The sequence below is a fragment of the Rhinatrema bivittatum genome, chromosome 3 (genome assembly GCF_901001135.1).
Source record: "Rhinatrema bivittatum chromosome 3, aRhiBiv1.1, whole genome shotgun sequence".
Taxonomy (NCBI): Eukaryota; Metazoa; Chordata; class Amphibia; order Gymnophiona; family Rhinatrematidae; genus Rhinatrema; species Rhinatrema bivittatum.
Genome location: NC_042617.1, coordinates 10,325,859 through 10,347,281, shown reverse-complemented (window position 1 = coordinate 10,347,281; position 21,423 = coordinate 10,325,859). Strand labels below are relative to the sequence as shown.

Genomic DNA, 21,423 nt, shown 5'->3' with positions numbered 1-21,423 from the left:
TCAGTGAAGTTTCAGGAAGTTGAAAAAGAAGTACAACAAATAAAGAAAGTTCAATCAACAATTATTCAAGATTGTGGGGCCTTAAACCGTAAGGTTGAAAATATTGAGAATGCACTGAGACATTTAAATCTAAGAATTTTAAATTTTCCCAGGGTGATGGGGAAATTCCTCGCCTGACGATTAAAAGATACTTCGATGAAGTATTAGAGATTTCCTCTGACAAAACCCCACCCCGGGATAACCCCACCCCGGGATAAAGTTTATTTTCTTCCGTGCATAAAACTCAAAATCAACAGGCTTCTCCTAATTTAGTGGATAACCTTACTGGTTTTTTGGAAGTATCCTATGAATTCATTGAGAGGTCAGTGTTGTTAATCTCTCTTTACAATGAGAAAGATCTAGGAGAGATAATGCGGGCGTATTTTAAGAAACCTAACGCTGAGTTTATGGGTTCCCGTATTAGGATATTTCCAGACCTCACGAAATCAACCCAGGTGAAAAGGAAATATTTTCTTTCTTTAAAACAAGAAACTTTAGATGTGGGAACAACATTTTTCCTTCGCTTTCCCTGCAAATGTGTCGTAAAGTACAACAAAGACAGTTACATATTTTTCCAACTGGAGCAGTTGAAAGACTTTGTTGACGCGAAGAAAGTTTCAAAGTTATTGAGTAGCGGTTAATATCCGCGATAATGTATTAGCCGGAATAGAGAAGCCATTATTTCCTAAAAGTTGTTTTGTTTTAAATCTCCTTAAATTTGTTGTTACTCTACCCCCCCCCCCCCCTTCCACAGTTTGGGGTCTAAAGGGTGATCTGGAGAAAAATGCAAATGGTTTATTTACTTGGTAAATTTCATGCTGTAATTTTTTTTTTTTTCCATTTGTTGTTTTTCTCATTTGATATACCACTTTTCTTATTTATTTATTTAACATTTTTATATACCGAAGTTCATGTAGCAAAGTTACATATCACTTCGGTTTACATTATAACAATAAACAAGCCTGTAAGAATGCGGTTACATTAAACAGGGGAAAAGACTTGGATTAAACAGGGTAATAAGACCAAACGTATAAATAATAATATAATAATATGATTCTTTTGCTAGCTTGGCTATATAACTGGGTGTGTATTTGATTAATTTAATATACTGAGTATGGGGTATGTAAATGTGATTAAGGAGTGTAGAGTTGTAATGTTACTCTACTATATAATCTTATCGGTAATCTGATGGAGAGTCTGAAGCATGGATAGGTGAGGTAAGAGTAAATTCTTGGCTTTAATTAAATGCTTGTTCAAATAGCCAAGTTTTGAGTCTCTTTTTGAAGGTGATTGGGCATTGTACTTGCCGGGGTAGAGAGTTCCATTCTGCAGGGCCCACTGTGGAGAGAGCTTGTTTATTTAGAGCGGTTTTGATGGGTGGAGCGAGGAGAGAATCTCTATAGGCTGCTCTTACCGGTCTGGATGGTACGTGTAGTCGAAAAGGTATGTTGAGGTCCAGTGGGATGAGGTTGTGAATGGATTTGTGTATGATAGTCAGAACTTTGTAAGTGATTCTAAACTTAATTGGGAGCCAGTGTAGGTTCTTCAAGACGGGGGTAATATGATCTCTTATGTTGGTCTTAGTCAGAATCCTAGCCGAAGCGCTTTGGAGCATTTGTAAGAGTTTAATGGTGTTAGTTGGGAGGCCGAGTAGAAGTGAATTACAGTAGTCGATTTTTGAGAAAATGATTGCCTGGAGAACTGAGCGGTAGTCTTGGAAGTGGAGGAGAGGTCTGATCCGTTTTAGGATTTGCAGTTTATAGAAGCCATCCTTGGTGGTATTATTAATGAATCTCTTTAGGTTTAATTGATTTTCTATGAGGACTCCGAGGTTTCTGACTTGGGAGGAAAAGGATGGTTGAGTGAAGTGTGAGTTGGACATTGCATATTTACCGTCTTGAGAGATGAGGACTATTTCGGTCTTATTGGTATTAAGAATCAGGTTAAGGCTTATGAGCAGGTTGTTGATGGATTGAAGGCAGTTGTTCCAGAATTCTAGGGTTTTTTGTAGAGAAATGGTGACCGGGATGAATATTTGCACATCGTCTGTGTAAATGTAGTGCGTTAAATTTAGTTTGGAGAGGAGATGGCAGAGCAGTAGAAGATAAATGTTGAAGAGGGTGGGGGATAAGGATGAGCCTTGGGGGACTCCCAGAGAAGCGCAGACGGGGTGTGAATCATTATTGTTGACTCTGACCTTGTAGAATCTGTTGTGTAAAAAGGACTTGAACCAGCTAAGAGCGGTGCCTTTGATTCCGATGTCAGTTAGTCGGTCCAAGAGTATTGCGTGGTTCACAGTGTCGAACGCGGCTGATAGATCAAGGAGGATGAGTAGGCCGGGTTGTTTTTTATCAAGGTTAAAAAGAATAGTGTCTGTTAAAGAGATTAATAGAGCTTCAGTGTTTCGGGCTTTTTGAAAGCCGAACTGCGAGGGGGCTAGTATATTGTTATCGTCCAGGTATGCTGAGAGTTGTTTATTAACTATTTTTTCTAGAATTTTGGAGATGAAGGGGAGTTTAGCGAGTTGGCTGGGTTGTCTGGAGACAGGTTGGGTTTTTTCAGCAGTGGTTTAAGAATTGCGAGTTTCAAGGGGTCAGGAACTAATCCTTGCTTTAGTGAACAATTAATGATATCGGTGATAGGTTTGGCGATGGTTTTAGATATGGCGATGAGTAAGTTGGAAGGGATCGCATCTGTAGGGTGCGAAGCCGGTTTGATCTTCCTTAGGACTGTTTCAATCTCTAATGTTGATGTCAGCTCAAAAGTTTCCAGGCTTGTGTTCTGTTGAGTATATGAAGAGTAAGAGGGTGGGGGCAGATGAGTGTTGTTGGCTTTTAATGGTCTGATCAGATCGGAGATTTTTTTTTTTTTAAGTAAGTTGCTAGCTCTGAGGCTTTGCTAGCTGCTTGATCGTCTGGGATGGTCGTGGGGGAAGGTTTGGTGAGAGACGAGACGAGAGAGAATAATGCTTTAGGGTCGAATATGAAATGGTGGATTTTCTGTGAGAAGAAATCCCTCTTTGATTGGGCAATGGATATCTGGTAGCGGTGCATGAGAGCTTTGTGAGCCTCCAGGTTGGATGAGGATGGATTTTCTTGTAACAAGGTGGATACTTTGTATAATTTTTTGAAAATTAATAAAGAGAAAGTTAAAAAAAAAAAAATAATAATACATATATATATATAACCACCAGTGCAGGACATATGTAAGATAGAGACCTGACGCACAGGTATAGACTCAATCATCCATCCATCAGACCAGACATCCCATTCATTGCCTCTATCATCTGCATTCAAACACCCTCCCTTGCCCCCACCCCACCCCGGAGAACGAATTGGGGCTATTGGAATGATGTGTCGATTCCACAGCCCAACACAAGGGGTTAGGACTTAAATCACTTTGCAGGTCTATAGGCAAAAGGTCAAAAAAGGCAGTCCAGCAATTGTAGTAAGAACATAAGAAATTGCCATGCTGGGTCAGACCAAGGGTCCATCAAGCCCAGTATCCTGTTTCCAACAGAGGCCAAAGCAAGCTACAAGAACCGGGCAATTACCCAAACACTAAGAAGATCCCATGCTACTGATGCCAGTAATAGCAGAGGTCATTCCCTAAGTCAACTTGATTAATAGCAGTTAATGGACTTCTCCTCCAAGAACTTATCCAAACCTTTTTTGAACCCAGCTACCCTAACTGCACTAACAACATCCTCTGGCAACAAATTCCAGAGCTTTATTGTGCGCTGAGTGAAAATTAATTTTCTCCAATTAGTCTTAAATGTGCTACTTGCTAACTTCATGGAATGCCCCCTAGTCCTTCTATTATTCAAAAGTGTAAATAACAGTCTCACATCTACTCATTCAAGACTTCTCATGATCTTAAAGACCTCTATCATATCCCCCCTCAGCCATCTCTTCTCCAAGCTGAACAGCCCTAACCTCTTCAGCCTTTCCTCATAGGGGAGCTGTTCGATCCCCTTTATCATTTTGGTTGCCCTTCTCTGTACCTTCTCCATCGCAACTATATCTTTTTTGAGATGCGGTGACCAGAATTGTACACAGTATTCAAGGTGCGGTCTCACCATGGAACGATATAGAGGCATTATGACATTTTCCACTTTATTAACTATTCCCTTCCTAATAATTCCTAACATTCTGTTTGCTTTTTTGACTGCTGCAGCACACTGAGCCGACAATTTTAAAGTATTATCCACTCTGAAGCCTAGATCTTTTTCCTGGGTGGTAGCTCCTAATATGGAACCTAACATTGTGTAACTACAGCAAGGGTTATTTTTCCCTATATGCAACACCTTGCACTTGTCCACATTAAATTTCATCTGGATTCCCAATTTGGATGCCCAATCTTCCAGTCTTGCAACGCCCTCCTGTAATGTATCACAATCCGCTTGTGATTTAACTACTCTGAATAATTTTGTGTCATCCGCAAATTTGATAACCTCACTCGTCGTATTTTTTTCCAGATCATATATATATATATATATATCTATATCAGTTATGTTTCAAAGTTATCCAGGGACATATACCCAGATAACTGTGCCTTTAACAGGCTATATTCAAAGGATGCAGCCAATTAAATGCTGATGCAGGGAAAAAAAAAACAAACAAACAAAGGCAGCTTTGCAGGCCTTCCAGGCCAATTTCCCCTCACCCTAGTTAAGTGCATAATTCCCTGGCGGTCGATTCCCCCCCTAAATTATATAAAATATATAAATATATATATAAATATAAAAGGATGTCTCTCATTGTTAACAGTCTTATTAATGTGCTTGAAACCTTCCCATGTTGTAAACCGTTATGATGGCTTTATAATGAAGCCGAATGACGGTATATAAAACCTGTAAAATAAATAAATAAATATATATATATTGAAAAGCACCAGTCCAAGTACAGATCCCTGAGGCACTCCACTGTTTACCCTTTTCCACTGAGAAAATTGACCATTTAATCCTACTCTCTGTTTCCTGTCTTTTAACCAGGTTGTAATCCATGACAGGACATGGTCTCCTATCCCATGACTTTTTAGTTTTCGTAGAAGCCTCCCATGAGGGACTTTGTCAAACGCCTTCTGAAAATCCAAATACACTATATCTACCAGTTCACCTTTATCCACATGTTTATTAACCCCTTCAAAAAAATGAAGCAGATTTGTTAGGTAAGACTTCCCTTGGGTAAATCCATGTTGACTGTTCCATTAAACCATGTCTTTCTATATGCTCTACGATTTTGATCTTGAGAATATTTTCCAGTTGGAGATGATTGGTGTGTGAGAGATGAAAAACTGGTCCTGAGAATGTGACTGGTGTGTGTTTGTGAGAGAGAAGAGACTAGTTGTGGTCCCTAAGGAAGAGGACCGTGAGGACAGCTTCAGCAGCTACTGCTGCTTCTGGTGTGGCCTGCAAGAGAAAGGAGTAGGAGAACTGCTGGAGATGGTAAGTAAAGGTGGCTTTTTAAGTTCATTTTTCTTGATTGACTACCATTTTAATTATTGGGTAGTATGTGATGTGTCTGCTGTTTTGAAATATTTTATTGGTGATTGGTAAAGCTTTCAAAATTTGCATGAGTCTAATTATTGGATATTCTATTCATCAGCTGTTTTGAAATTATTTTATTAGTATGATTTTACTATTATGATTAATGATTTATATATCTTGATTTTATTGATTGTTTTATGAGGAATGGTGATTTTTGTTTTTCCATTGTGCACTGTAGAGTCTGGCGTATTGGGTTTTACAGTTCAGTTTTTGTCTGCACATTTCTATTTATACTTTATGTGGCTTTATTCTGTAATTGGTGAGGGTTTGTGTTCTGCATGCAAAGTCTGAGATGAAGCATTCTTAGCATGTGGTTTCTCTGTAGGGATCTGTAGTAGCTTGGCCTGTTCTGTTTCCTGATGTATTGATATTTTAGATTCTGGTGTAATATTTGTGGTATTCTTTTTCATAGGTCGGGTTGTTATTCTTTGAGTGTTGGCAGATAGTACTGTGCTGATAAGGGAGGACCATGCCAAATCATAATAGGTATGATGCCATATGAATTCCAAGATGCAAAGTTTTCTTGTTGGCATCACAACAGTGCATGAAATTAACACAACGTGTATTTTAATTTTACCTCAGAATGTAATTTTTCATGTAAAATATGTTATAAATGCATAATTTAAAATTGTGTATGGGGGGTGCCAGGCTGTAAGGTTTGCCTAGGGTGCCTAATATCCTTGCACCGGCCCTGGGGGCACCGGCCACTTTAGGGGTGGCCGATGTTGCTTAACCCCTTTTAGGAAACAGGCCAAGTCCGGATGAGCTGATAGACGGATTCCGTTCACTTCGGCTCTGAAGCAGGAGAAGGCTGCTATTTGCACCTTGAGGGAGTTGAGTGACAAATCCTTCTTCATACCGTCCTGTAGAAACTCCAGAATCATGGAGATCTTGGCTGTCCATGGGAATAACCAGCGGTCCTCGCACCAAGCTTCGAATATTCTCCAGACCCGTATATATGCCAGAGATGTTGAGAACTTGCATGCGCGGAGCAGGGTGTCAATCTCGGCCTTCGAGTAACCACGCTTCTTCAGACGAGTCCTCTCAAGGGCCAGACCGTAAGAGAGGAAATTCTTGGAGAAGTCCATTACCTGCTATTAATTAAGCTGACTGAGAAAATAGCCACTGCTATTACCCGGTATAGGCATGTTCTTAGAGAATAGAGAAGGATCTTCATAAAGAATCGGGCCCTGCTGGAGAAGGTCCCTGTGTGGAGATAGGCACAGAGGGCTCCCCTCAAGGAGTCTTTGCATGTCTGTGTACCATGGGCATCTTGGCCCTGTGGTGTTCTATCTTGCCCAGTAGTGGCCATGGGGGGAAGGCGTACAGTAAGTCTTCCTCTGGCCAGGTCTGGACGAGAGCGTCGATCCCTTGGGAGTATGGCTCTTGTCTGTGGCTGAAGAACCTGGGGACTTGGACAATGAGAGAGGTTGCCAGTAGGTCCATGGCTGGGAGGCCCCAGCGATTTACTACCAGTTGGAAGGCTGTGGTCGACAGCGTCCATTCCCCTGGGTCCAGGCTCTCTTTGCTGAGGAAGTCTGCTGAGACGTTGTCTTTTCCTGCCATGTGGGAGGCTGAGATCCCTTGTAGATTTACCTCCACTCATGCCATGAGAGGGTCTATCTCCAAAAACACCTGCTGGCTCCTGGTTCCTCCCTGGTGGTTGATGTAGGCAACCGTTGTAGCGTTGTCCGACTTTACTCGAATCGCTTTGCTTCGGAGCCTGTGGCTAAATCGCAGACACGCTAGTCTGATTGCTCGAGCTTCCAGGAGGTTTATGTTCCATCCCGCCTCTTCCTTGCTCCATTGTCCCTGGGCCGTCAGCTCCTGACAGTGGGCTACCCACCCTCGTAGGGTCGCATCCGTGGTGAGCACGATCCAGTTCGGTGGGAATAGGCTTACTCCTCTGCTTAGGTGGTCTTCCTGTAGCCACCACTGAAACTGAGAACGTACCTCTGCTGGTAGCTGGAGGCGAATTGAGTAGTCCTGGGACAGTGGGTTCCAGCGTGACAGTAAGGAGCACTGGAGTGGTCGCATGTGAGCCCTTGCCCATGGAATGATCTCCAGGGTTGATGCCATGAGTCCGAGGACTTGAAGATAGTCCCATACCATGGGGCGTGCATTGGTCATCAATCGTCGTAATTGTTCCAGTAGCTTCCTCCTCCTCGGGGGAGGGAGGAAGACTTTGTTCTGTTTGGTGTCGAAACAGGCCCCCAGGTACTCTAGAGACTGAGAGGGATGCAGACTGCTCTTGACCATGTTCATGACCCAACTGAGTTCCTGCAGTAGGTTCTTGACTCTGCTGGTCACCTGCTGGCTCTCTTCCGAAGACTTTGCCCTGATCAACCAGTCATCCAAGAAAGGGTGTACCAAGATCCCGTCCTTCCTTAGTGTTGCCACCACGACCATCATAATTTTGGAGAATGTTCTGGGGGCGGTTGCTAGGCTGAAGGTAGCGCTCAGAATTGGTAATGGTGTCCCAGTACCGCAAAGCATAGAAAACACATGTGATCTTGATGGACTGGGATGTAAAGGTAGGCTTCTGAGAGGTTCAAGGAGGTTAGGAGCTCTCCCGGTTGTACAGCCATTATTACGGAGCAGAGAGTTTCCATGCGGAAGTGTAGTACCCACAGATAACAGTTGACGTTCCTGAGGTCCAAGATGGGTCAGAATGATCCTTTTCTTGGGAACGATAAAATAGATGGAATAACGCCCCATATTTTTCTGGGGTGTAGGTACCGGAGTTATAGCCTTCAGAATGAGTAGTCTTGCCAGAATGGATTCCACTGCCAGTATCTTGGTGTGGGAGTGGCAGGGTGATGATATAAATTTGTCCCGAGGGATGCTGCGAAACTCCAGAGAGTAACCTTCTCGAATGATGTTTAGTACCCATTTGTCCGACGTGATTTCGACCCATCATTGGTAGAAGAGGGAAAACCAAACCCCTACTTCCTCTTCCTGTGGATGGGTCAGCCCATTCTCATTAGGAAGCACGGTTCGAGCCTGCCCCCAGGCCTGTTCCTCCTCTCTTGCAGGCCGATTCAGTAAAGTCCGCGGGAGAGCGGACGAATGCCTGCTCTCCCAGCACGCGCGATTCAGTATTTAAATTAGGTGGTGCGGTAGAAACAGGCAAAAGGAGGTGCTAGGGACACTAGCGCGTCCATAGCGCCTCCTTTTAGCCCGGAGCGGCGGCTGTCAGCGGGTTTGACAGCCGACGCTCAATTTTGCTGGCGTCGGTTCTCGAGCCCGCTGTCAGCCACGGGCTCGGAAACTGGACGCCGGCAAAATTGAGCATCCGGTTTTCGACCCGACAGCCGACTTCCAATTTTTTTTTTTTTTTTTACTCCTCAGGACCTCCGACTTAATATCGCCATGATATTAAGTCGGAGGGTGCACAGAAAAGCAGTTTTTACTGCTTTTCTGTGCACTTTCCCGGTGCCGGAAGAAATTAGCGCCTACCTTTGGGTAGGCGCTAATTTCTGAAAGTAAAATGTGTGGCTTGGATGCACATTTTACTTTCTGAATCGTGCGCGAATATCTAACAGGCCATCAACATGCATTTGCATGTTGAGGGCGCTATTAGGTGCCGCAGGTTGGACGCACGTTTTCCGCCCCTTACTGAACAAGGGGGTAAGGGAAAATGTGCGTCCAAAAGCAGGTTAACAGTGCGCTCCAACGGAGCGCACTGTACTGTATCGGCCTGTTGGTTCCGGAGGGGCGAGGTACATGGAATGATGAGTTCCTGTAGGGTCGAAATCGTTGGGAGCCTCTGCCCCTAGTTCTTCGGGGGGGGGGGGGGCATTGGAATCTTTTACCCCTGTCTTCCGGTAGCCGAGGCACTGAAGATTCGTCCCCTTGCTGGCTAACTTCTCTAATTCACTTCTGAATAGGAGAGATCCCTTAAAGGGCATTCTTGTGAGATTCGCCTTTAAAGTCGCGTCTGCCGACCAGTTCTGCAACCATAACTGCCTTCTGACCGCCATTACCGAGGCTACTCCTCTGGCTAAGGTACACACCAAGTTTGAGCTTGCGTCCACCAGGAAGGCTGCTGCAGGTTCGATCGCTTCACCGGCATACGTTCCGGAATTATCTGCCTCTCTTGATAGAAGCAAGCAGGAACGTGCCATCAGCGCCAAGCAGAAAGCTATCTGCAGTGTCATAGCTGTTGCATCGAATGCTTAAGCATGTATTCTAATCGGCTATCCTGAGTATCCTTCAATGCTGCCCCTCCCTCCATGGGAATGGTTGTTAGCTTCAAGATGGCGCAGACCATGCCATCCACTTTCGGGAAACGCAGGTTCCAGAGGGTACAAGGCTTCCTTCTTTAAAGCTTGCCTCGGGGCATCCCACTCCAGGTCAATCAGTTCCTGGATGGCCTCCATCATTGGGAAATAGCATGAGGCCTTATGAAGGGACACCAAGATGGGGTTCTTCTTTGGTTCCGCCATAGGGTCCGTGTCTGGGATCCCCAGAGTCTGGTAAACAAGGGCTGGTAATTCATCCCTGTGGAAGAAGTGAAGCATTGTTCTGTATGGTTCCAGGCCTGGAGGGATTTCCCCTTCCTCCACTGAGGCACCATTATCATCTGAGGTGTCCGGGTCACAGTCAGTAAAATTCTTGGTGAGGCGAGGCATGTCTCGTGGCACCCGAGCAGGGCCGGGAGGGTCAGGTGCTCCTGGCTGAGGCTGGACCTGGGTCGCAACCGGGGCTGATTGTGCCTGAACGAAGGCTTGCAGTCCCTGGAAAAATTCTAACCAGGAGAAGGCCTCTGGGTCCATGTTAGCCCCAGGGGGAGTTTGAGCAGGAACCTCTGAAATGCCTTCTTGGTGCTATCGTATGTAGTAGTTCCAGACTGTGAGGGACCAGGCTTTGGTATCCCTTGGGCTTCTTCACAATGATGGCACAGACAGGACTCTAGTTAGGCTGTGCGGCTCTGATGTGGCAGGCTGTGCAAAGAGAATGCCTTCTGAGCTTCTTGGATACCGGTGCCATTGCCTCTATATATAGACGCACAGGTAATGCGTTTCTGAATTAAATTGTCAATTTTAGAACAGTTCTTCAAGCACTCCTTTTTTAAAAAATAGATTATTGCAATGCTCTTTTTCTAGGACTTCCAGCATCCACCATTAGACCCCCTTCAATTGTTGTAGAACTCAGCTGCTAGAATTGTAGCAAATACTAAAAGATCCGAACACATAACTCCAGTACTAAAAGATTTACACTGGCTTCCAATCATTTACCGTACGCAATTTAAAACACTCTCACTAATCCACAAAACACTATATAACGACAAAATGGAATCACTGCTGCATTGCATTTTCATACTCCTCAGAGAATCACTCGTTCTGCAAGTAATGCGACACTACCCGTCCCTTCCTGTAAAACAGCACATTTAAATGCCGTAAGACAAAGAGCCATATCAATAGCAGGCCCTCAACTAAGGAACTCATTTCCTCAAGATCTAAGAATGGAATCAAACAGCAGAACATTTAAGAAAGGCATTAAAACCTGGCTTTTCCAACAAGCATTCACATAACATTTATTGATATATTGAATTCCCCAATCATCCTTTTTATAATATAGTTATAGTTAGTTTTAGAATATTTAGGATTTTTATTGTATTTAATTATATATCTTAAATGTACTTTTATATTTTGAATTTTACTGTATTTTATACTATGATTTCTTTTACTGAGTCTTAAATTGTACTTATTGTAAACCGATGTAATGTACCCTACAAACGTCGGCATATAAAAATAAATAAATGATACAAAATGACTACAAGTTGTTAAATCACAAGCAGATTATGAGAAATTGCAGGAAGTCATTGTGAGACAAAGGGCCGGATTTTAAATGCCCTGCGCGCGTAAATCCCGGGGCTTCGTAAAAAGGCGGGGGCGTGTCCAGGGGAGTGGTGCCGGCCCAGGGGCGTGGTCACAGCCCCGGGACGCGCGTAAGTCCCAGAGCTTCGTAAAAGGGGCGGGGGTGTGTCCAGGGGCGTGGCGCCGGCCCAGGGGCGTGGTCAAGGCCTCCGGACCAGCCCCTGGGTCGGGTGATGGCACGCCAGCAGCCCGCTGGCGCGCGCAGATTTACATCTGCTTTCAGCAGGTGTAAATCTGGCAACAAAGGTGGGGGGGGGGGGGGGGGGGTTAGGTAGGGGAAGGGAGGGGAAGGCGGGGGGAGGGCGAAGGAAAGTTCCCTCCGAGGCCGCTCCGATTTCGGAGCGGCTTCGGAGGGAACAGGCAACGCGCGCCGGGCCCAGCGCGCACAGGTTGCACAAATGTGCACCCCCTTGCGCGCGCCGACCCTGGATTTTATAAGATACGCGCGTATCTTATAAAATCCAGCGTACGTTAGTTCGCGCCTGGTGCGCGAACAAAAGTACGCCCTCGCGCAAATTTATAAAATCTACCCCAAAGAGTGGGCATCCAATAGCAGATGAAATTTAATGTGAAATTTAAGTGATGCACATTATGAAAAGTAACTCACACTGCAGTTACACAATATTAGGTTCCATATTAGGAGTTACCACCCAGGAAAAGGAATTATGAGGAAAGAAATGGAGAATAAAACAGAGAATATCATACCTCTGGATCGCTCTATGGTGAGACTGCCCCTAGAATACTGTGTGCAAGTCTGGATGTCGCATCTCAAAAAAGATATAGCTGATCTGGAACACATACAGAGAAAGGCATCCAAAATGATATAGGGGCTGAAATGGCTACCATATAAGGAAAGCCTAGGGCTGTTCAGTTTGGAGAAGAGGCTGCTGAAGGGGGATATAATAAAAGTCTATATCATCATGGGTAGAATAGAAAGGGTAAATGTGAATTAGTTACACTCTTTCAAATACAAAACCTAGGGAGCACTCCATGAAGTTAGCAAGTAGCACATTCAAAACAAATCAGAAAAAATTCTCTCACACAATGCACAATTAAGCTCTGGAATTCATTGCCGGAGGATGTGGTAAAAGGAGATAGTGTAGGTGGGTTTAAAAAAGGTTTGGACAAGTTCTTGGAGTAGAAGACCATAAACCTAATAACCAGATAGAACTTGGAAAAGTCAATACTTATCCTTGGGCAATAGCGGCATGGGATCTAACTAATGTTTATGATCCTGCCAGATATTGTGATCTGGATTGGCCACTGTTGGAAACAGGATACTGGGCTTGATAGACCCTTGGTCTGACAAGTTCTTATTTTCTTAAAACCAGCTCAAGACCAACCTTTGATCCCCATATCAAAGCACCTCCAAATCAACATAAAATGATCTACCAGATAAAAGGCAGAGGACAAATCTAAAAGCATCAAAACCACCTCCTCCCTCCCTTATTTAATTTACCCAATATATCATCCATTATCGAGAGCTTTTCTTAAATGTTCCCTAATATTTATCCAAATTCCTTTCTTCCTCTAAAAAAGATGTCAACTGTATTGTAACTACTCTCTCTATAAAACTCAGCTATAAAAGAAATAGATGCCACTGGTCTATAGTTGGTACAACAATTTTCATCCATAGGAAAATTGGTTCTTACCTGCTAATTTTCGTTCCTGTAGTACCACAGATCAGTCCAGACCATGGGTTGAGCCTCCTGTCCAGCAGATGGAGACAGACGAAACTGAAAAGGGTATCCTATATCAGGACAGAGCCTACCCTGCATCCCTTCAGTATAACCTTTGTCAAAGCAGATAAGTATAAAGACAACTAGTAGGAGGTCAAGCAAGTAACAAGATAACTAAGACATTTTGTAAAGAAAGGAACAATTGAATCAACTCTGTAAATCATCGCTCTCTTATAACTACCCATGGTCATCTTAATAGATGCTTCTGGTGCCTTCAAGTATAATGGAAAAAGAAGATATCCAAATTACATGTAAGGAAGAAAAAGACTTCGACCGGATGGACCGAAAAGACATGGGAGGGCGTCTGGACTGATCCGTGGTACTACAGGAACGAAAATTAGCAGGTAAGAACCAAATTTTCCTTTCCCTGTACATACCTGGATCAGTCTAGACCGTGGGATGTACCAAAGCTTCCCTAGATAGGGTAGGACTGAGACAGCCCCACTCGAAGAGACTGCCGTCTGAAGGATCCAAACACTGGCGCCCGAACATCAAGACGGTGATGGCGAGCAAAAGCATTCAGGAATTTCCACGTAGTTGCCCTGCATATTTCCTGCGGAGAAACCGATTGAATCTCCGCCCAAAACGTAGCCGGAGAAGGCAAGGAATGAGCCTTAAGGCCCTCCAGGAGCGGTCAGCCTTGACGGATATAGGCCGATGCAACCGCCTCCTTCAACCACGAGCAATCGTAGCCATAGTGGCCTGATTGCCCATATCTGGGCCACTCCAGAGAACAAAAAGATGATCCGAAGCATTTGTAACCTGAAGATAACGCATCAAGTCGCTGAAGATCCCCCCCCCCTCCCCCGCCGTACCTGCTACATCCTTAGGAGAAAAACACGGGGAAACTCCACCGATTAATTGACATGAAAAAAGGAAACAACTCTCGGCAAGAAGGAAGAGACCGTCTGTAGGGAGACCCCTGAACCCTAGAAAGGGTTCCCTGCAAGACAACACTTGAATCTCTGACACCCTTTTGGCGGAGCAACTGAAAAACAGGAACACAGTCTTGAGCATCAAAACCTTAAGAGCAGACCGGCGGAGAGGTTCGAAAGGTGCCTCGTAGAGAGCCCGAAGAACGAAGTTAAAAATTCCATGATGGACAAGTAGCCCGGCAGGCGGATTCAAATGCTTAACACCCTAGATGGAGCGAACGACATCTGGGTAAGCCGCCATCGCGTAACCATCAACACTGCCTAAAAAGGGAGCAGAGAGCAGACACTCGCACACGCAACGAGCTGAAAAACAAACCTTGAGATAGGCCCTGCTGGAGGAAGGAAGGACCTGGTATACCTGCGCTTTATAAGCCGGGACGCCTGATTCCGCAATCGGAAAACTTTCCAAAACCGGACATAGGCGAGAAAGGTAGAAGGCGTACAAGCCTGCATCAGAGTGGAGCTTCCTCTTTATATCCCTTCTCCCTTAATCTCCGCCTTGCAAAAGTCAGGCCGCCAGATGGAAGCGAGCCACCTGATTGAAAAATACGGCACCCTGTCGGAGAAGGCGTGGAAGATGGCAGAGGCTGAGAGGACCGCCCTTCGCGAGGTTTACCAGATCCGTGAACCACGGTCTGTGGGGCCACTTGGGAGCCGCGAGAATGCCTGGCCCCCGTGGAAGTTCTATTCGTCTGAGTACTTTTCCCACTAGAAGTCAAGGAGGAAAACACGTACAGGAGAACATCTTGGGGCCAGGGACAGACCAGGGCATCCACCCCTTCCGAACAGTGCTCCCTCCAGCGACTAAATAACCTGGAGGCTTTGGTATTGCTCAAAGTAGCCATCAGGTCCAGGTAAGGAGGACCCACCTGCGGACAATCAGATTCCTCGCTCCATCTGACAAGTCCCACTCACCAGGATCCAGACGCTGGTGACTCAGGGAACCGGCTTGCACATTCTCCATGTCCACTATATGGGAGGCTGCCAAGCGCTCCAGGAGTCGCTCCTCCTGAATGAAGAGCTAGCCGGCTTCCAGGGCACCAAACGACTCCTGGTGCCCTCCTGTGGATTGACAGAGGCAACCGTAGTAGAGTTGTCCAAAAGCACGCGTACCGCTATGCGACGGCTCAGAGGAAGGAAGACAGAGCCTGGCAGACCACCCAGGCCTCCAGCTGATTGATGTGCCAGTGGGACTGATCCGGAGTCCAGTAACCTTACGTAGCTTGGGACTGACACACCGCTCCCCAACCGGAAAGACTGGCATCCGTCGTCACTACAAGCCCCTGAGGAGTCTGCAAGGACATTCCCTTCCAAAGGTACCACTGTATGTTGGCGATGGTAGAGTTGGATAACTGAGAAATCGTCAGGAACTATTCAGACACCGGCTTCCAGTGGGATAGCAAAGCTCTCGATAATGGTCGCATAAGCACAAAAAATCCAAGGGACCATGTTTATCATGGACACCAGGAAACCCAGGACCGGAAGGTAGACCCATGTCTTGGGGAGCAGGAGCAAGAGAAAGTTGTGCACTTGCTCCATGAGTCCGAGCGCTCAAACGTCCAGTAGGAACACCTTGCCGACTCAGGTATCGAAGCGCGCTCCCAGAAATTCCAAAACCTGGAAGGGCTAGAGATTGCACTTGGAAAAAACTGACTATCTACCTTAAAGAGGTGAGGAGAGTCAGGACCCTGTTGACCGCTGTCCTGTAGAGAGCTTCAGATTTGGCACGAACAAGTCAATCATCCAGAGGAGGATGGACTAGGACTCCTTCCCAGCGAAGAGCAGCCGCCACGACCACCATAGCCTTGGTAAATGTGCACGGCGGCGAGGCCAAACGGAAGCGCTTGGAACTAGGAGAGCTGTCCCAGGACGTTGAAGCGGAGATACTTCTGATGATTGCATTATGTTGGTATGTGTAGGTAAGCTTCCGTCAAGTCAAGCGTGGCCAGAAATTCGCCTGAATGAACCGCAGCTATCAGTCCTCAGGGTTTCCGTGCCATTACTGCCTCCAGGCGTCCAGCCTGCTCCACCTCTGTAGACGGGAGGTCCTGGTGCTGGGTGTTGAACCCAACTAGGGCTTGCCTCCTGCATGAGACTGTCGCAGATAGTCGCCCAGACCCTAATGCCAGGACTTCAAGAGGGCGTCAGAGGAATCGCTTACAGGGTCATCGTCTTCATAAGTGGAATGGAGGAGAGCTTGGAGACCGCGGAAAGGGAAATGTCCACCTTGAAAAGTTAAAGCATCTCTGGGCAACAACCAGGGAGAGGACAGAGCATGCCCATAGCCTCACCCATGCGGAGTCCCATCTCAGGAGACTTACAGTCCCGGGGGAGCAGCTGACTGTGCATAGCGTGGGAAGTGAACATATGTGTAGAAGCCCCAAGTCCCACCAGGACCGGGTCCACGTTAGCTGCGAGAGAAGACGTAATAGAAGCCTCTGGTGACACTCCAATGTCCAGCCCTTCCAACAGAAAAAGAATGAGCTGAATTAGCTCTTCCCTTTGTAACAATGGAGAACACGCGGGCCATCCCCCTTTTAGGGGAGGTCCTGGTAGCAAAAACAGAGTCCGGATCAGGGTACAGCCGGTTAGTGGAGGGAGGGGGTGGGGGTCTGGGGCTCCCAGTACCACCCTGACTCCAGCGGAAGCATGGCCACCAGGAACAGCAGGGAGCTGTGTAGCAGATACCCGAGGGAGATGAGTTGGGAGGGGGAAACAGGAGAGGGAGCATCCTCATCCTGCAGGCTTGCTAAATAGGAAGTATATTAAAGTCTCAAATTCCACTGGGAAATGAGATATAGAAATCCCGAGGAGGGGGAGGGGGGAAGGTTAGAGCACCCCCTCTGGAGAAAGAACGGCTTAGAGTCTGTGGGAAAACTTTAAAAATGGACTCACTTTATTCGTCCTGTCCTGAATGTAAAGAGAAAAATTCCTCCCCCAAAAATGGCCGCCACTCCCGCGGTCTTTCGGGCAGGAAACGGCCTAGCCACGCGCTGGAAAAAAACCGACCCCAGGGCGTATGACTCGGCGCCCCCGCGGAGGGAGCCGTTCCAAGCAGCCGGGGACCAAAGCAGAGCCCATCACGGGAGAGCCACAAACAGGCTCCCCATGGGCTAGGCAGCCAAAGAAAAGCGTGGCAGATCAAGGGGAGCCGCCGTGGAGGGGTCAACTGGGCCGGTCTGCAGGAGGAAGCACATGCAGGTGAAGGAACCTGTACGTAACCCCGAAGAAGAGGTGCAGGGAAAGAAAGACCCACTTCGGAGGGCAAAGTAAACGTTGCTCTTTTCTTTTCTTTTTTTGAACAGTTGCAGGGGGATTAGTCTTCCCTGCCGAGGGAGCAGAGATGGCTCAGGGTCAGAAAGACGGCTGGTAGTTTCAGAGCAATTGCAGGGGAAAGAATCTTCCCTGCTGTGAGACCCAAGACATCAGCTGCTCTGGGTCAGCCTAATGGCTGCTAGTCTTTGAGCACTTACATGGGAATGAATCTTCCCTGCTAGGGAGATATCAGCTGTTCAAGGTTAGAGTACTGTTATATTTTTGAGCAGGTACAGAGAGTCCGGCTCCTCTCCCTCCAGCAGCCCCGAAACGGGAGCTGCACTATTTCTCAAAATGGCCGCCGTTCCTGCGGGTTACCGAGTCGGGAATGGCCTGGCCTTGCGTCAAAAAGTCCTCCCCCGGGTCGCTGACTTGAACGCTGCTGTGGAGGGGCCCTCCCCACCTGGCAGGCACCCGGGGCAAAGCCCATCGCGGGAGAGCCGTGTGACAGGCAAGTGCCAAGAAAGAAGAAAAAGGACCCCACAGAGTAATGGCAAGCTAAGAAGGAAAGAGAACCGCAGGGTGAGTTGCCTGCATCTGCTGGAGACAGACAAATAGTGAAGGGCTGCAGGGTAGGCTCTGTCCTGATATAGGATACCCTTTTCAGTTTTGGTCTGTCTCCATCTGCTGGACAGGAGGATCAACCCACGGTCTGGACTGATCCAGGTACGTACACTTTAATATAAGTGTAATAATCATATTGCTCATATAGTTGACACATGACCTTCTTCCAATGAGGCATTAACTATCTGCAATATATATTTTAAACCTACATCTGGTAATGACTACCAGACCTACTGAACAAGAGGCCAATAAACAAAACACAGTCGTACCTGTGTAAGAAGTTGCTTAAACTCCATCATACACAGTCACAAATGATGATAAAGTACCAGATACCTGGCACTTTCATCCTGGTCAAATATCACATCCTCATCTAACTCCAAAGAAGATTGGCTGATCGTGCCCAACTCCTCCTCAAATCATCAAACTTCCTAATATAACCAGCAATAAAATCCTCACTAATGGGTATTCTGCTATCCACACATGTATTTGTAACAATATTTTTACCACATAAAATAATATTTTTGGATTACCAGCACCTTCTAAAATCAGCCTAGAAAATGTATCATTCTTAGCCTTAACTACTGCCTTACCAGAAAAAAATTAGCCAAATTTTGTCATGCTTCCTCCAAATTCTCTCCATCCAACCCACCTCCGTTTTTAAACCATGTAATTCCTTGCTAAACCACTTTTTTCCCGATGCATATTCTGAAATTTTCATGGAGCAAGTTCATCTAATATCCTAACAACCCCTATATTTATTTCGCTTTATATTCCGCTTTTCAGCACGCCAAAGCGGATTACAGTCAACTACTATGGGCATCTCCCAATCACCTGACAATGCCTCAAGAGACCCAACCCCCGCTCGCTCCTACGTTTAAAATCCTGTGGCCCGCCCGCTGCTTAGCCGGGCGGCAGGCACTGCTTTGGGAAGACTTGTAAAGCGGTGTCTTGTCAATAAAGTTATTGCCATCCCCTCAGTGATAGAAAAAGATACGGAGAAGGGGCGCGGACTGAAAGAGCGGCCAAACTCTGAGGGGAGGGGGAGAGAAATTTACATTTCTGAACAAAAACCATAGGGGACCGAGCTTGTCTTCTTCTTTTAAAGCCCTGAGAGGCGATCTAGACGGCCAGGCCTCGCCGGCCTGCGACGTCATCCTCCGTTGCCATGGCAGCCCTGCTCCGTCACTGCCTTTGCACGGAGGGCGCGAAAGGAGCCTTTCCCCCGGCTTCCAGAAGGGAGAACCCAATCCTCCCCCCCATCCGTCCAGCGGGGCGGCGGAAGGTGCGGCCCTGGCGTCAGGGAGCGTTACGGGGGGCCGGGAATCCCCGGCTCTCACCTCCGCGCTGTTTTCCAGCAGCAGCCACTCGCGGTTCATCCCGAGGCGGCGCAGACACCAGCACCTGCCGCCCGCCGCCATCCTGGCCGCTCCGGGGTTTTCACTTCCACCTCAGACCGCGGCTCCGGCCCTCTTCCACCGCCGCTGCCGCCATGGTTTAACTCCCAGCCCAAAGCAATCGCTCGCGAAGCTGCCGGTCCCTGCAGAGCCCTCTAGCTGCCAGGCATGAACAATCCATCGCAGACCCGCGCGCTGAACCCCGCCCCCCCCAGCTCCTGACGCGGGGCGCCTCAGCCTTTCCCGCCTCCTTAAAATTCAATGGGCACCAGTGATGCAATCTGTTCAGGAAGAAATGAAAGATTGGCGCCAAACACGGGCTTCCAGCTTATCCTACTGAAAAGCAAGAGGATAAGGTCATGCTTCATAGGATAGAGTCACAAATGCATGCCTTTCATGTCCTTGCACGGAGACATAAGTAAATAAACAAAACAAATTAAATAAAGTGACTATACATTTTATGAAACTAACAATACATTGCCTGACAATGTTTAATAAGGAGATTCTTAGAGTAGTTATTTGTTCTTTCTTCTTTTATTAGGATTTTAGCATTTATTGTGTATTTTACATTATTAATGTTTTATTCTCATTGATTTTTATAAAATTTTATTAGGTTTTATTTTTTGAGTAATTTGATGTATTTTATTATCTGGTTATTAATATTTATTATGTTATGTCATTGTATAAACCATTGTGATGGTCCCACAACTACAGTATATAAAAGTTGTTAAATAAATAAATACTTATGGGCGGAGGAATAGCCTAGTGCAGTGATGGCCAACCTTTTGAGCTCAGTGTGTCAAAAATTCATAAAAAAAAAACCGAGCATAACTCGGGTGGTGTGTCACTTCTAGAAAAATCCATAATTTTGTGATATTTGTAGCTCTAATTAATGACAAAGTTATACTTTTAATATGTACTGTATTTATTAATAAAGCAAAAACAAATAATTCTTTACCTTACCTGCTTAGTGACTTTTTTGTTGCTGAATTTCATTGGCTAAATCTTCAATTAAAATTAATAAGGATTTTAAAAAGCCCCTGCTGTCCCCTTCTGTGGGAGCTCTTGATTTCCAGTCACTCTGATATTGTCGAGATTAGGAGGTTATCCTCTCTCTCACACATACTCACATATCCATTCTCTCTCACATATACACATTCATGCTCTTATATCGACCATACCTCTCGCTCTCACAGACATTGACACACTCTCAGGCTCTAAGACACTCTCCCTCCACACACACACCCCCACAGACTCTTACTCCCTTGGATTTTCTCATACACACTCATGCTCTCACACTCACATACACACACACACACACACTGACCCCCAGGCAGGCTCCCATTCATTTTCACACCACTCCCTCCCCATCCCCCAGGCAAGCTCCCAGTCATTCTCTCACACACACACACACACCCCCAGGCAGAGTCCCATTCATATACATAAACACACTAAAGGCAGACCCCCTTCTCTTTTGCCAGCAACCTCAGAACCTCTCTCATTCCTCTACTGTCACTGCTGCCACATGGCTATTGGGGAGGTGCCGATTGCTGCTACTGACACTGAAGCCCATTCTGCTGCCTCCTCTGTGCAGGCCCCGTGGGCTTCCACTTTCTCCATGCTGATCTCGTACATTGTGAGATCCGCATAGAGAAAGTGCTATTCTTGCACATTCCCAAAGATTACATTTGCCAATCACTAAAAAGTAATTTTTTTTTTTTATCTTTGCTGTCTGATCTTAATTTTCTAATTGGTTGGTCAAAGGCTTTTTTTTCCCACCTTCCCTTTCTTATTTTTTTTGCCAATTCCTTTCATATTGTCTTTTCTCTGTTTCTTTTATCTCCATCTTCTTCCCTCAAACACACAGTCAGGTTCTCATTCTCACATGCATTTCTCTCACACACACACAGGCTCTCACTGTCACATGCTCTCTCTCATACAACCATTCATACAGTCTCTCACTGGCACATGCTGTCTGACTCTCACGCACACAGGCTCTATCTCACT

General features: G+C 46.1%; 1 protein-coding gene across 8 annotated transcripts in view; it reads right to left on the bottom strand.

Annotated features, from left to right (window-relative positions):
* The window catches only part of RNF8 (ring finger protein 8), a 98,765-nt gene extending 79,147 nt beyond the window's left edge, over positions 1–19,618 (bottom strand). For 2 of the 8 annotated variants that reach the window (XM_029592897.1, XM_029592896.1), the window contains exon 1: positions 19,078–19,219. In XM_029592897.1, coding sequence (XP_029448757.1) covers positions 19,078–19,176 — 99 coding nt within the window. In that variant the 5' untranslated portion in view covers positions 19,177–19,219. Of the gene's footprint in view, positions 1–18,612; positions 18,874–19,077; positions 19,221–19,359 lie in introns of those variants that run through there. The other 6 variants (XM_029592891.1, XM_029592894.1, XM_029592893.1 and 3 more) reach the window with 6 other exon arrangements.
* Between the last annotated feature and the right edge of the window lie 1,805 nt (positions 19,619–21,423).